The 15,130-nt window shown below is 42.8% G+C and overlaps 2 protein-coding genes and 1 long non-coding RNA gene across 9 annotated transcripts in view; 1 reads left to right on the top strand and 2 right to left on the bottom strand.

Moving 5' to 3' along the window:
* DHX9 (DExH-box helicase 9) overlaps nt 1-2,771 on the bottom strand; it is a 55,975-nt gene extending 53,204 nt beyond the window's left edge. The window contains exon 1 of the mRNA XM_068541365.1: nt 2,628-2,771. The gene's annotated coding sequence lies outside the window, so the exon portion shown is untranslated. The remainder of the gene's footprint in view (nt 1-2,627) is intronic.
* On the top strand, nt 2,702-14,975 carry LOC137762886 (uncharacterized). Of its 2 annotated transcripts, none has more exons than XR_011073644.1 (3): nt 2,702-2,792; nt 6,798-6,876; nt 14,900-14,975. It is a non-coding gene; the product is annotated as an uncharacterized lncRNA (long non-coding RNA). The 2 variants fall into 2 exon arrangements; XR_011073643.1 differs by lacking the exon at nt 14,900-14,975 and adding an exon at nt 7,785-7,864.
* The window catches only part of NPL (N-acetylneuraminate pyruvate lyase), a 37,783-nt gene continuing 33,827 nt past the window's right edge, over nt 11,175-15,130 (bottom strand). For 5 of the 6 annotated variants that reach the window (XM_068541369.1, XM_068541368.1, XM_068541367.1 and 2 more), the window contains 2 exons: nt 14,751-14,790; nt 11,175-11,784 (listed from right to left, as the gene is read on the bottom strand). In XM_068541369.1, the coding sequence (XP_068397470.1) occupies nt 11,600-11,784; nt 14,751-14,790 (225 nt within the window). In that variant the 3' untranslated portion in view covers nt 11,175-11,599. The remainder of the gene's footprint in view (nt 11,785-14,750; nt 14,791-15,130) is intronic. The other variant, XM_068541372.1, reaches the window with a different exon arrangement.

The raw sequence follows: 15,130 nt of genomic DNA, 5'->3' as shown, positions 1-15,130 counted from the left end.
TTATCTTTTCTTGAAAGACATTTTATGTAACGTCCTACTTTTTACAAGAGGCACTTTATGTGTTTTATCTAATTTAATCCTTACAACAATGGTAGGTAACATTATACACAGTAGATCCTACTATATCATCTTTTTACAGAGGAAGAAACTAGGGCATAGAAAGTTTTAGTAACTTTTCTAAGTTATCCGCTGTGAAGGCCTAAATTCAAACCCAAACTACTATATTAAAAAATGGTCATCAATCATTTTGTATATAAATCCAATAGTTTATCCTCATTTGGATTATGTCTCGTAACAGACTGCCCTCAAAGTTGTAGGCAATATATTATGTTACTAAGTCCAAATACAGCACTTAAACTGGAAACAGTAATTAACAAACTTAAATATTCTGTGCCAAATCTCTCCTTTAGGCCTTGTTATTCATTAAAATTTGAGAATATTATGTCTTCTTTAAGTGCAACATACCATACTTGTTGGCATTCTCCCTCTACTCCAGGTTATAAGATAGCAAAAGAGGGCTTCCCTGGTGGCGCAGTGGTTGAGAGTCTGCCTGCCAATGCAGGGGACACGGGTTCGAGCCCTGGTCTGGGAAGATCCCACATGCCGCGGAGCAACTAAGCCCATGCGCCACAACTACTGAGCCTGCGCGTCTGGAGCCTGTGCTCCGCAACAAGAGAGGCCGCGATAGCGAGAGGCCCGCGCACTGCGATGAAGAGTGGCCCCCACTTGCCACAACTAGAGAAAGCCCTCGCACAGAAACGAAGACTCAACGCAACCAAAAATAAAAATAAATAAAAAACAAGGGTATCTTTAAAAAAAAAAAAAAAAAAAAAGATAGCAAAAGATATGGAGCCTGAGTCTAAAATCTGAGTCTGAGTTACAAGCAAGGTATGTGAGACTAAATTAAGAACCAGAGAAAATATGCTACGAATTTAGTTTGCTGTGATGTGAGAAGAAACCCCACTGCTAGCACTGCCTCTGTCTTCTGTTAATGTTTAGTGCATTTTGATAGCACCTAAGTCTTGTGTCATCCAACCTGACCCTAGTATAAAAAACTTATTCTGTAGTCACAGGTTAACCCTGGGGACATTCTATTAATGAAAAGCTGTGGAACGCTGATTATGTCTATCTACAAGTTCCAACCATGAATAATTAAAAAACAAGCCCTCAGCGTGAGTGAGTAGCATGAAGTATGAAGGACTACACTGTCAAATTCCTTCCTCCCTCGGTAGTCTCATCTAACTCCATAATATTAAATATCAACTATATGCTAATGATGCCCAAATGTATATTGAAAGTTCAGTCTTTTCTCTTTAAGCTCCAAAATGAAGCTCATCCAACTGCAGCACTAACGGACCCATCTGAATGCTAACTTGGCATCTCAGTTAAAACAGAATTTTAAATTTCCTCCCAAACCTGTTCCTCTTCCCGCCAATCCCAGTGTTCCCATCTCCCTAAATGGCACCGCCATCCACCAAGTTACTCACGTCACCATTTGGGAATTTCCCAGTCCCTCAAGATCCTCCATAGCTATCCCTTGTAGAGCCCTTATTATGTGCCAGTCGGTATCCTTAAAGGAGCATCTATGTGAACTATTTTACTTAACCCTTACAACACTGTATAGATAAACATTACTATTATTCCCTTTTTTACAGGTGAGTAAACTGAGCCAAAGAATAACCTGCCCCAGGAGACAGAGCTCCTAACTGGGGGACCCAGGATTCCAAGCCAGGTAGTCCTGATCTACTACTGATTTACTGCGCACTTCTGCCTCCAAAACATGTCTCCAATCCATTCGCTTCTCTCCCTTCTCCCTGCTACCACTACTGACCACCTGGAGTAGAGCAAGAACGTCCTAAATGATTCCCATTTCCACTCTGGCTACCCCTAAATCCATTCTTCTCTTAAATGCTCACCACATTCCAGTCACATGGCCTTCTTTCAGTTTCTTTCCAATCCCTGCCAGTAAACACTAACTAATCCTTTCTGCCTCTGCAGTTCTGCTTTTCCTCCGCGTCTTCATAGCTGACGCATTCTCCGCCCGATGGCCGAGATATCGGCTCAGAGGTCTACCTCCTCCGAACAGCCTGCCCTTGCCACCCTATCTAAAGTAGCTCCCTCCCTTTACACTAATTCCTCATGATCTTTTTACCGAAACCTGCAGACATTTGTTTCCCTACTGCCACCCCCGCGCCACGACCGCAACCTCTGGGAGGGAAGGGCAAGGACTGTGCCTAACCTGTTTACTCTCTGTCTACAGCACCCGCAGGACAGCACCCAGTATTTGTAGCATGGGCCCTAGGCATGGGTGGAGCCTCGACGGGCTCACCCTCAGACGATTCATCCCCTTTCACTCTGCGGCGACGGCGACAGCGCCACCACCACGAGCAGGGCGGAGGAGGAAGTGGGGTCTGGCTGCTCCGGAGACGGGACCGTGACCAGCTGCGCGGAGAACCGAGGGCCACCTCGCGGCCCCGAACAGCGCAAGCGCGGCGCGGCAAGCAGCACGCAACGCGCAATCCGGGAACCCGGCGGCGCGGCTCCCCCTCCCCCTCCCCGCCCCCGGCAACAAAGCCCGGCTGCAGAGCCGCGGGGCCCACCGGGTGACAAGGGCGTCTTTCCCTTACCGGCGTCCGCTTCCTGGTACCCGAGAGCACAGCCCTCTTAGGACCGTCCGTGGCTTCGGCCTTAGCGACGGACACACAGCGAACGCAAAGCCACACGTACGGAGTCGGAGGCTGCAGCGGCGGCGGCGGCGAAATGGCCCCGATCGCGGCGCCAAGGAAGGCGGGGTCAGTGCGCTAAGCATGCGCAGAAAGCGAGCTTGGGACAATGGGCGCCCAGAGGGAGGAGCGGGGCTGCAGCTACCAAGTGGCGGGTAGCGTCTCGTCGCCTGGTAGATCCGCTGTGCCTGGCCCCGGGCGCCCCGGCCCTGCTTCCTTCTGTAGTGCAATACCTACTTCTGAAAGTTTTTTGCGAGTTGGGGACCTGTAGCATTTTAATGCAGCAAAATGTTTTGCAGCTTCTGTCATAGGGACCTGTGGTAGATGAGGTGCCCTTCGAAGACAGAACTGGAAATCTCAGGTGCTAACTTTATAGGGTTGTTGAGGCAATTAAACAGGATGGCATGTGAAGGGAGCTTATCATGTGTATGTGGCACACAATAGGTGTTCAGTAGGTGGTGGTGTAGTGAGTCAGATACTCTAACGTGAACGTCTCCTGAAAGACATAAACTCAGTGAAGGCAGGAACCCTGCCTGGCTAGCTCGCTGCAGTGCTTGGTACATCCAGAGCTCAGTAAAAACTAGTTTAATGAATAGACAAAAACTGCAAGGTTGTTTTTGCTCACATTGGATAGCCTCTTGTCTTCAGAGTCTTTGGAATAATTTGGATTCTTAACTATTGTAGTAGTCACTGTTAAGTTTTTGAACTCTAGCGCTTCCCACGGAGGCAACAATACAAAACATTTCAAACTGGGGTTGTTCCACAGAATCCAGACTAATCAATTATCTGGCCCCATCATACCTACCATCCTTATATTTCACCTCTTCCACTACGTTTTTTCCCAACTCTTCTAGCTTAGTGTGATTAATCCCTTTAAAACTCTGTTGCTCCTATGATCAGAATAACACAGCATTCTCGAGCGTTACTCATTCTTTTATTTTGTCCACGTGTTTGCTCTCTTCAACTAGGAACAAAATCATTTGGGAAAACACGTTAATCTTTCGTTTCTTTGTCCCTTCCAGGGTGCTTAAAGCAGCAGGGGTTTTTTTTTTATGATAAGTGAAACCCGACTAGCATAAGTGAATTGCAAGTGTTTTGTAGCAGATAATGAACACAGCATTTTTATTACCAACTTTTTGAATTGTCTGGTAGACTGCTTACATGTTTCATTATTTTTTCTGGGGTTTTCTCTTGCTCTTTCAATTGAGAGTAGTTCCTCTGTCTTTCCATTTTACTTAACTTTCTCTGTCTCTATGAATTTAGGTGAAACAGTTATCTGTTGGGGTCTTGAATAGGTGTTTTTATGTGGGACCATCCCTATGTAGACTGTGTGCCCAGTGTCTCTGGTGTGAGGACTGGATTTCATGTGGACACCAGCCACATCTTTTCTCAGCGTATGCTGGCCACGATCACCTTGATAGGGGGTGTGACTGGTGCTGGAGGAGCTAGAGCCTGTGCACGGTGTGAGGTGGGACTTCCTCTCTGTTCAGTGGCTGTCACCACACTGTCAGGGGTGGGGTCTGCTCCGAGTTGCTGGAGCGGAAGCCCTGAGGGCCAGCCTCAGGCTGGCTTTCTTCTCTTTATGTTTTTACTCCTCCCTGAACTGAAGCCTTTGCCTCAAAGGAGGGGAGTGGTGAAGTAAATGGGGCTCGTGTGCTTACAGAGGTTCAGCGTGCTGCCTTTGTAGGCGTCTACAGCTCTGCTCAGAAGCAGCCCAAAGTCATGTCTTTTCCCCAGTTGTGGCCATCCCACATCTAATGCAAAGTTACGGTATGGAGTGGTTGGGGCCAGTGCATTCGCCAGGCTGGGACTGAGGGTCATAGTGGTTTTAAGTGGCTGGGCTGCCATGAGAAGTCTGGACTGCTTCTGTGGTGCTGTTTGAGTGAGTGCCAACAATGGCCACTGCTGCCCCACCTGGACCATACCCCAGGCCCCTGGGTTACCTATGCATCCCTAGATCAAGTCTTTTCCCAGGTCCTGGCTGCCCTAGGTCCATTGCCAAGCTGTGGTGTGGAATAAGTGGGGCCAGGGTGTTCTCTTAGCTCAGACTGGGGAGCATAGCAAGGAGGCAGCCGCTAGGGCAGACCTCTCTCCACCGTGTCTGATGGCAAACCAGCACCTGCGCACTCCTCATGAGTGGAGTCTAGGCTCCTCCAGCCTTTTTATCTGTCCCAGTGGTCCTCCAAGCAGCCAAAGGGGCTTATCCTTCTGCGTAGGACCCCAGGACTGGAACGCCCAGTGTGTGGCTCGACCTGACCACGCCTCAGGGCTAGTGTCCACCTGTTCGATCTCCCTTTTCCTTAGTCCCCTCCCAAAGTCACAGGTCCCCACCCGATGCCTTTCTTCCCATCCTACTGTAACAGGGAAGCGCCAACCCTGACTCCATGTTGGATCTGCTTCTTTACTTTAACCTTTGCTTTTTGTTGCTAATTGTTCACTAAAAGGATACTGTCTATACATAATGGCCTGCCTCCGGGAACCCTGCCCCTCTGCCTGAATGTTAAATCAAAATGCCTTTGTTCAGGGAAACATCCGGACCCTGTCCACCTGTGAATGGCAGCTAGAAAGGAGAAATTAACGCATCCCCTCCCCGAGGCTGGCCATTCCAGGGGATATTTGCAAAACTTATGGCCTTTTTACTTTACTTCCTCACCTCCTCCCCTTCTCTGTTCTATAAAAGAAACTGGCATCCAGACCCCGATAAGATGGTTTTTTGAGACACTAGTCTGCCATCTTCTTGGTCTGCTGGCTTTCCGAATAAAGTCGTAATTCCTTGCCTCAGCACCTCATCTCCCGATTTTTTGCCGTGTCGTGCGACAAGCAGAGCGAGCTTGGACTCGGTAACACTACCTGATTACATGGGAATCTTTCCTGCAGCCTTAGTTGTACAGGAGTTCTTCTGCCAGTTTCCGGTTAGTTTTCTGTGAGACTTGTTCCACATGTAGATGTGCTTTTGATGTATTTGTAGGGGGAGGTCAGCTCCACATCCTCTTACTCTGCCATCTTGATCCTCATCCCATGGTGGGAGTATCTAACCATAGAAATAGGCAAATGCTACAAGTCTGGGCCCTTTCCCCCGCATCCTCTGCCAGAGCCAGTTGTTAACCATTTACCAGCTCACCACTGGCCTTGGTCTGGGCGGGTGCTTCAGCTGCCCTGGGTTTAGTCTTCCCTTCCCTTGAGCCAGGGGCGGGGTGGATGCTGGTCTTCCAGCTCCAGCCTCCTGCCCTGCAGCTTGGGAAGTCGATGGTGAGTTGTGCTGCTTCTGAGCTGCCCTAGAGTCTGTGTCCTGAGCAACAAGGTGGTTGGGAATGGAACCTACATAGTACCCAACTGCTGAGGTTCCAGGGCTTTCCACACTTCAAAGAGGACTTCAGCGGTGGCTGGGAGACCCTGGTCCTTTGGGGCTGGTGACATTTGCCAGCTGCCCATTTTCCTCTGAGCTTTGCATTCTCCTCTAAGGATAAGACTCCTGAAGCAAATCTTCTCTGAGCATCAGCACCCCTCACATTTGAGGACTTTGGAGTTCCTCCGAGCACAGCTCTGCTCTCATGTCTCCGATCAGTCCATCTCAGACTCCTATGCAACTTCCTCTATAAGCACACCAAATGCCAGTCATGCCCAGGTTCTGTTCTTAGCACTCTATATATGCTCTGCCTGGACAATCTTATTCTTCCCATGGTTTCAACTACCATCTATGTGTTGATACCCTCTAAACCTCTATCTCCTATCCAAACTTTTTGAACTTCAGATCAATATATATAAACGCTTGGTAGGCCTCTCTACATGATGTCCCACAGGCTTTGATTCCTGGGTGTCTATTCTGATTCTTTTATTTTTGTGGTAGGCAACCTTCAACGTGGCCAACAATGATCCTCTCCTCCTGGAATTCATTCCCTGTGTAGTCCCATCCTACATTGTACTAGGGTTGTCCTTTTTGACTAATAGCATACAGAAGGGGAAGGTAGGCTCCTTCTGAGATTGCTTTAAAAGACTGTGGCTTCTATTTTGAGCTCTGGCTCACTTGTGTGCCATCTCTCTCTCTCTCTCTCGGATCTCCCTTTCTGGGCTAAGAAAGCTGCCATAATGTTGTGAGAAACTGAAGCCTCTGGCCAAGAGCCAGCAAGGAACAGAGGCCTGCCCACAACTATAGGTAAGTGAATCTAGAAGCAGATTCTCCAGCTCCAATTGAACCTTGAGTTGAGTAAAGCTCTAGCCAATAGCTTGACTGCAACCTTGTGACAAACTCTGTGCCACAATCACCCAGTTAAGCTGCTCCTTGTTCCTAACCCTCAGAAATTGTGTGGATTTATAAATGTTTCCAGGTTTAAGCTGCTAAGTTTAGGGCTGATTTGTTACATGAAATAAAGAACAAATGCAAGTACAATCGTCCCTCAGTATCCACAGGGGATTGGTCCCAGGACCCTTGCAGATACCAAACTACGCAGATGCTCAAGTTCCTTAAATAAAATGGCATAGTATTTGCATATAACCTATAGGATATCCTTCTGTATACTTTAAATCATCTCTAGATTTCTTATAATATCTACAATGTAAATGTTATGTAAATAGTTACCAGTATGTGGGCATATTCAAGTTTTGCTTTTTGGAACATTTTGGAATTTTTTTTTTTTTTTTTTTTTAATATTTTCCTTCTGTAGTTGGTTGAATCCTTGGATGTGGAACCCGTGCATACAGAGGGCCAACTGTATCTTCCATATCTAGGTTCTGTTGATCCTTTCTAAATATTTTTCGTTCCATTCCCTCCCCTCCATCCCTGCTGCCACTTCCTTAGTGGCTCCTCCATTGGTTACCTATCACAATAGGCCACCTAACGGTTTACCTGTTCCCAGTCTGTCTTCCAGTCTACTCATCACACTGCTTCAAGAGTGACATTTTTAAAACAAGAAGTCATGTCACATACCTTCCTATCCCATACACACATAAATACTTCAAATCTTTCAATGATGGTGACTTTTTGCATATATGCCTCTTTGACCTGCTTGTTCCTCTGAAATCACTTAGCAAAAGTCATTCTCTCATTTTGTTTGTTCCAAATAGTGATACATGGATCATTCAAGAACCCACAGATGTTTTCCATTCCCCATCCTCTGCTGTTAGAAGCACAGTCAGAAATTCCCAACCTATGAAAAAATCTGAGGGTGGCACTATGATCTGGACTCCAGTAATAATAAATGCAAATTTCAATTTCAATTCTTGGGTTTCATATCATTTTCGACTTTATTTTGGCACCTATTGAGTTAAACGGTTTAGCAGCAATGTAATGCTTCTCTCTGTTGTATAAAGAACATACACCGAATGCCTTGGATAGCTATAAAAACTAACAATAACTAACACTTCACTGTGCCTAAGATGTGCCACACACTATTCTAAGACCTTCTTCATATGTGTAATCCTCATGATAACCCCAGAAGATAGATATTATAATTCTCATGCTATCAATGAGATAAATGAATGGCTGAGAAGTTAAATAACATGTTGTAGGGACCTCCCTGGTGGCGCAGTGGTTAAGAATCCGCCTGCCAATGCAGGGAACACGGGTTCGAGCCCTGGTCCGGGAAGATCCCACATGCTGCGGAGCAACTAAGCCTGTGCGCCACGACTACTGAGCCCGTGTGCCACAACTACTGAGCCTGTGCACCTAGAGCCCGTGCTCCACAACAAGAGAAGCCACCGCAATGAGAAGCCCGTGCACCGCAACGAAGAGTAGCCCCCGCTTGACACAACTAGAGAAAGCCCGCGCACAGCAACAAAGACCCAACTCAGCCAAAAAAAAGTAAATGAAATAAAATAATAAAATAAATAAATTTATATTAAAAAAAATAACGCTGTAGTCACACAGATAGTAAGTGGTGGAGCTGGGACTTCAACCCACACAGCCTGAGGTCAGACATAGAAGCATAAGGCCAACCCTGCCTCCCACAAAACCATGTTATACTGTTTGCTATTTCATACTATATTGAACCCAACTCTCTACTACTCCTTGGACTGGAATCTTATGGATAACACTGGCTAAGAGGTGCTGCTGGACTCAGTAACAAAACCAGTCCCTGAAATCACTTTGACCTTCCAACCATCTCCAATGAACTAATCTCAGATTTCCACCTTGGAAAAGATGTCAAAAATCAGCTTTTAGTATTGTGATAAATAAGATATTTCACGTCATTACTTTAGTTTTAACATTAAAAGCTAAATTCAAAGATAACAATAAATTCATAATATTCCAAAATTTTACTTTTGTTTAAAGGCATTATTAGCAACCCACTGCTGTATAACACTCATTCGTTTCTTTTTCTTTTTTTTTTTTAAAAAAACCTGAAAGTTTTCTAATGGTTTTCCTTCCTCTAGAAGGCCAACACAAACAAATTAGTGTGATGTGGCTTTTGCATTTAGGTGCACTCTGCACAGGCTTCCCAGTAATGTTGCCAAACACCTTTCCCTATTTTCCATTTATACCTTCTTCAAGCTGTGTTAAAGTGTTGTTTAATAAGGGACCCTAAACAGAGGGTATCCATTCCTGAGCTTCTGGCACATCCATATGTTCAGATTCAAACTCATCCAGGTAACCAGATGGCTAAGGGAACCACTAAAGAAATGAAATATGTTCTGGGCCAACTTGTTGGCCTGAATTCTCCTAACTCCATTTTGAAAGCTGCTAAAACTTTATATGCGCACTATAGTGGTGGTGAAAGTCATGATTCCTGTTCATCATCCAAGACTTTGGAAAAAAAATGGGGAAAAAAATGATTTGCATCTACTCATAACTGTCAGGTATCACCTGTAAAATATACTGGACTGTTATACTCTTGATTCTCTGTGGAAATCTACTCCTGAAGACAACTTCACTCTGAAATGTCATTGGCAGAAAAATTCAGTGGATTATCCTCAAAAGAAAACTGTAAAAAACCACTCATGGCACTGTATGTATTAAATTGTAGAATGGTTTTCTCTTTTGTGCTTCCCTGATTAGTTGCACTGGGTCTTAGTTGCAGCAGGCCGGCTCCTTATTTGCGGCTCACAGGCTCCTTAGTTGCGGCATGCATGTGGGATCTAATTCCCAGACCGGGGATTGAACCCGGGCCCCCTGCACTGGGAGCACGGAGTCCCAAACACTGCGCCACCAGAGAAGTCCCTTGTTTCTACAGAGTTGGATGTTAAAATACATAGAGCTAAACTCAGCCCTTGGTCATTTTGTTTAACTATCTTTGTGTTCACAAGATCTCATTAATCATGATAAAAGCTCTCCAAGCACTAATTTCAGAAGAGCAAAAAAGGAAAAGCAGAGTTCATTGCTTAGTGGATATCCAATATTTATCTTCACTGAAAAATTAATTTGTCTTTAGTATCATTAAGTAGGGATATGACATCCTCAGAACCAAAGACTAACAAAAACCTCACTTTTATTCTTTCAGGAAATTAACGGCTATAGAGAAAAGTTTCAGTGAGGTAGAATATAAGCTCACATAAGCCATTGTGGTTCATTTTCTAATTCAGATACCTTACTCCTAAAGGTGAGAGAAATATGAGAAAAGTGTGTGTTATTCCTGGGCAAAAAAGGAGTGAGGAGATATAAAGAGAAGGGTAGCAAAGATAATTAAATCCACTGATCATTTCAAATTCTCATTTTGCAAACATTTTCTTTTTGATTTTTAAAAATTAGAGTAAACTGATATGAATTTCAAATACTTTCCCTCTGCCAATGAGCAGACTAATTAGATAAGAAACAAAATAAAATCTTAGGTAGTTATTAGACTGGATAGTCCAGTTTAAAATCACTAAGGATTGACCATCAGTACACTTTGTTACTAGAAGGCATGCACCAGGGTTTGTTAGAGAGGAGACTGAGCAGCCAGTTATATAGTGCAGAGAAAGACAAAAGTAAAGAAGGTGTGTAGAGAAAGTTAAAGTTAAATCTTTGGGTCCTCCCTAAATCTCTTATCACTGAAAAGTGACTGTAAAAATGTGACTGGGAAATAACAGTAAGTAGCCCCTGGGCTCACGGCAGAAGGGACGCTGGCTTTCACTTCCAATAATTCAGGGCACTGTTGAGGGACACTTTCTTCTCAGAGAGGAAAGGGGAAGTTTGTGGTGCCCAGAGCAGAGAGCTCTTTGGTTCTTTCAAACTTTGAGAAGTTCTCTATAGCAACAATTAGAGACTTGAATTCATCTTTGGGGAAGGCCTTTCCTTTGTTATGTGAAAACCACCCTAATGGCCCTTTAGTTATAGTAACTGAAGCAACTCTTCACCTAACCCTATGTTTTTGGGGAAAATTGCGACATCGCACGCAATTAATCCGAAAGCAGATATCCTAAAGTTAGACTGAGCAGCCAAGTGAACTGGTTTGTTAACAGTTGTGCATAGTTGAGTCACACTGTAATTTGGCATTAAAGTTAGTATGTCTGCCTAAATGCAATAGCTCAGAGTTGTCCTAGATTCCAAATGGATATTTATTAAAATGAAAGTACATTATGGTGGTTTAAAATTAGAAAACTTTAAAATAGGATTAACAAGCAGAAATCAAGATAATGGGAGCTCCCAAAGGCAGATGGAATTAATCAATTACAATTTTCCTCTTGATTCCATCTTATCCATTTATGCAAAAACTTCTCCACCAAAATTCTGTGAAATATTGAATGACTTAGGGCTCATAACTCCTTTTAGAGTTTTTACCCCTTCACAAATTAAAACTTTTAAAAGATCATAGTAGGTATTTAAATACTTGTTGATTGATGCAAGATTTCATTTGCTAGGAAAGTTTAGTTCAAACTCATCTAAAAAGTTTTTGAGAAATGAATGCAGTATTCAAAGTGGATTATATCTCAACGTACACACCCTGATTTGATAGAGAGAGGCGCTAGCTACAAGCTTCCAAGTTTCCATCCTTTAAATCAGTGAAAGAAAGGAAATCTAGGCTTTTCAGTTTAGCTTCTGCATTATCAGTAAACTCCCTGGAGGCTTTCTGTAGTGGAAGCCGGGGTGGGCCCATTGGAATCCCAGAGACAAGAGTCATGATGGCTTTGGTCTGCGACACTCCAAAACCTAGACAGGAAAAAATAAATGAGGAAACATGGCTGGCACCGTCTACTTTGCCACAAACACTCGAAAGAAGAGATCATATTCTTACAGTGATTACTATAACAGGATAAAGTGGAACTAAAAGATGGGAACATTTCTTGTCAATATGGCAGACTGAGCAGATGCAGGAAATCCCTATTCCTGCTTTAAACATATAGAAATGCTGGAAACTTTTTAACAAATTGACAAACTGTAAAACAAAACAAAGTGAGACTCAAAGTCAACCTCAGAAGCAAGAAGGAGGAACGAGGATCAGGAATAAAGAGGTCAGAGTGGTAAGGAGGAGCTGAAGCCAATGGTCCATGAGGATAATCTGATTCAGGGATACACTGTCGTGGATTGAATGATGTAGGACTTGGTCACTAGTTCACAATTTAGTTCAAACACATCTAAGAAGTCCCTGAGAAATGCACTATTTAAGGTAGTTTATGACTCAATGCTGCTGTTTTAGACTAGGGCAGGAATGCAAGATGAAGCCTTGAGTCTGTACACAGCAAGGAGCTGGAATTAAACTCCCCATATAAAATTGGTAGCCAGCCTTCTACGAAAAGCAATAGAAAAAAAAACTGGCCCACTGGCCTGAGAGGCAAGGAAGCATGACTTCTGCCAGGGTGTGGAAGGAAAAAGATCATATAAATGAAATCCCAAGGCTGTGCCACATATGAATGCTGGATCCGTATTTGCATTATGTGCTTGGTACAGGAACCATACTAAGAAATATACCTAAAGACTGGTTAGAACTGATGAAACGATAGTGTCCTAGCAGAGGCAATTGTAAAATCATTTGATAGGACACCTCACAACCTAGAGTACAATGGATTCCCCAGAAAACAGCTGTCTCTGAAGATGAAATCAGAGTTAAAAATTACAAAGCACACGAGGAAAAAGAAGCTGCATGAGAGACAGCAAATGCACAACTGACAAATTTTACATCCTGAGAAAAGATGATACAAAATTCTGAAAGAGGCTTCACAGAAATAAACGTAAGAATAGAAGCCATAGGCTAAGAGAAGGGCATATAAATAAAGAACAGGAAGATCTGGAAGAAAAAGCCAAAAAGAAATGCTGGAAATTAAAAATATATAATCAGTAAAACTAAACAGTAGAAAACATAGCTAAAGATAGAATGAGTGATTTTGAAGGTAGAGCTAAGGAAATAATCCAGAATATAGCACAGGAAGATATTTGTTTTCTTAACTGGCTATTGCTCTTGGATCAAAGGTACGAGAAGTAACTTTCTTTTACTAAGGTAATTTGATTACAGTAACAATTGAGCATTGGGAAGAAAAATACTAGCTTGGCTACATATATAGAATATACTTTGCTAAATGCAAAATGGCCCTCCTAGGCTTATTATGAATGGTGGAAGACTGAGAGCTACCTTCATGATAAGGCTTTATCATGTTTATTAAGATTAAGTCTCTCTTATATACAATGGAATAATACTCAGCCATAAAAAAAAATGAAATCTTGCTGTTTGTGACAACACAGATCGACCTAGAGGGTATTATGCTAAGTGAAATAAGTCAGATAGAAAAAGACAAATATTGTATGATTTCACTTATATGTGGAATCTAAAAAACAAAAAATGAACAAACATAATAAAACAGAAACAGAGTTATACAGTGCTGTGTGTCAATTTTATCTCAAAAAAACTGAAAGAAAAAAAAAAGTCTTTCTTTGACTAAACCATGGAAACTCCAACCCCCAAGGAAGTCTGAAATGAGCTCTTTAAAGATACATTCTTTTAGATCATAAAAACTGTCTTCAAGAGGCCTCTTTTAAAATGCCAAAAATCTGGCAAAAGAGTAAATCCTTTCAGCTGATACCTTACAGCTATACTTTACAAAACTACTGCAGAATCACTGCTGGTATGCAAAGTGATCTTACATGTACAGGTAAACTTTTAGTTCTTTAAAAAACTAAAGAACTAGTAGTAGTTCAAAATCTACTTTAATGCACTTTAGGAACATATGCTAAACCCACGATTTTGTGAGAAGTATTGCTTAGGACAAGGGAATGATATTAGATAATAATAGTACTGGTGGTAAACAAATATGACAAAAATCATCAAAGTGGAAAAGCAAATGGGAAGCATTGTCTTTGAAGGATAAAGAGAGCTGGCTGAAAACCCTGCGAGAATGAGGGGCATAGTACATAATAGGTGCTTAGGGCTTGGGAGGAGTTGCCAGGAAGAGGCAGAAAGGCTCTGAAAGGAAGGTAAGAGGTCTGCCAAGAATAAACCTAGAACTTTTCCTGGACTTGACCCAGGTTCTCAGGAAGGGCCAATCTCTTGCAGAAGTGGAGTGAAGGGTGGCATTTATCATTTACTATGGGATAAGACTTAGGAGATTGTGGAGAGGTTTTTCTACTCAAATTCACTGTATTTCCCTCAAACTTTACATTGTCATATTATTCAAACCTCCATCCATTTAAGCTTACTTGTGTTAATAAACTCTTTTAAAATTGCAGATACTCTTGGGAGAGCTGTCAGTCATTCGCAGTTTAGTAAGATCTGTATTCAAACTGCCTTCCTCTAAACACTTAGGCTTAAATCAGTTATAGTGTGGTAGTAGAATTTTAATGAGCAGAGGCAAGTAATGGGAGGGAGTGTTGATGGTGTAGGAGAGAAGGGGTTAAAAAAAATGGTGTGTGAGGAGCAGAGTGGGGAGGTGAACAAAGTGCTAAGATGGAGGAGAGAGATTTGTAGAAGGTTGCCAAGACCTTCCAACTAGGTTTACTTCACCATTTTATAGGATTGGCCCTGAAAGTTAGTATTAGGAATAAAACTTTGCTTGTAACTGATTAAAAGGTGTTCTTGTTGAACCCTCAGAGAAAGTGATGAAAGTCCCTCATCACCTTCTCTGAAACCCTCAGAGAAAGTCTATTTCCTTTACACTCTCCAGTAGGAGACAAAGCGGGAAACTTACCTAGTTTGACCACAAAGTTGATAAATCTCTGAATACAAAACTGGAAAGGAACAAACAAATCTATAGTCAGTATTACTAAACTGTGATAATTTAAAGAATTAAGAGGTCAAATTGCAGAAACCTCAAACTAAAAAGTCCACACACCTTAGTTTTCTGAAGGTCTGTTGGAGTGGAGAAGAACAGCCAAGTGAGGATGGCTGAGATCTACCCAGGATAAGGTAGGATCTTTTCATATATATAAGCTTTATGAAATGAGCCCATGAAGAAAAGAAGCTCCAATGAAGGAATTGTACAATAGAGAGTTAGGATGGGGAAGGTAACCTTTACCCACCTAGGTTACAGAGGTAAACTTATCAGCTAGTGCAGTTTCCAAACTGGGG

This window comes from Eschrichtius robustus, chromosome 3, assembly GCF_028021215.1.
Source record: "Eschrichtius robustus isolate mEscRob2 chromosome 3, mEscRob2.pri, whole genome shotgun sequence".
Taxonomy (NCBI): Eukaryota; Metazoa; Chordata; class Mammalia; order Artiodactyla; family Eschrichtiidae; genus Eschrichtius; species Eschrichtius robustus.
Note: the sequence above shows the minus strand (reverse complement) of the source record. Positions and strands in the feature narration are given on the sequence as shown.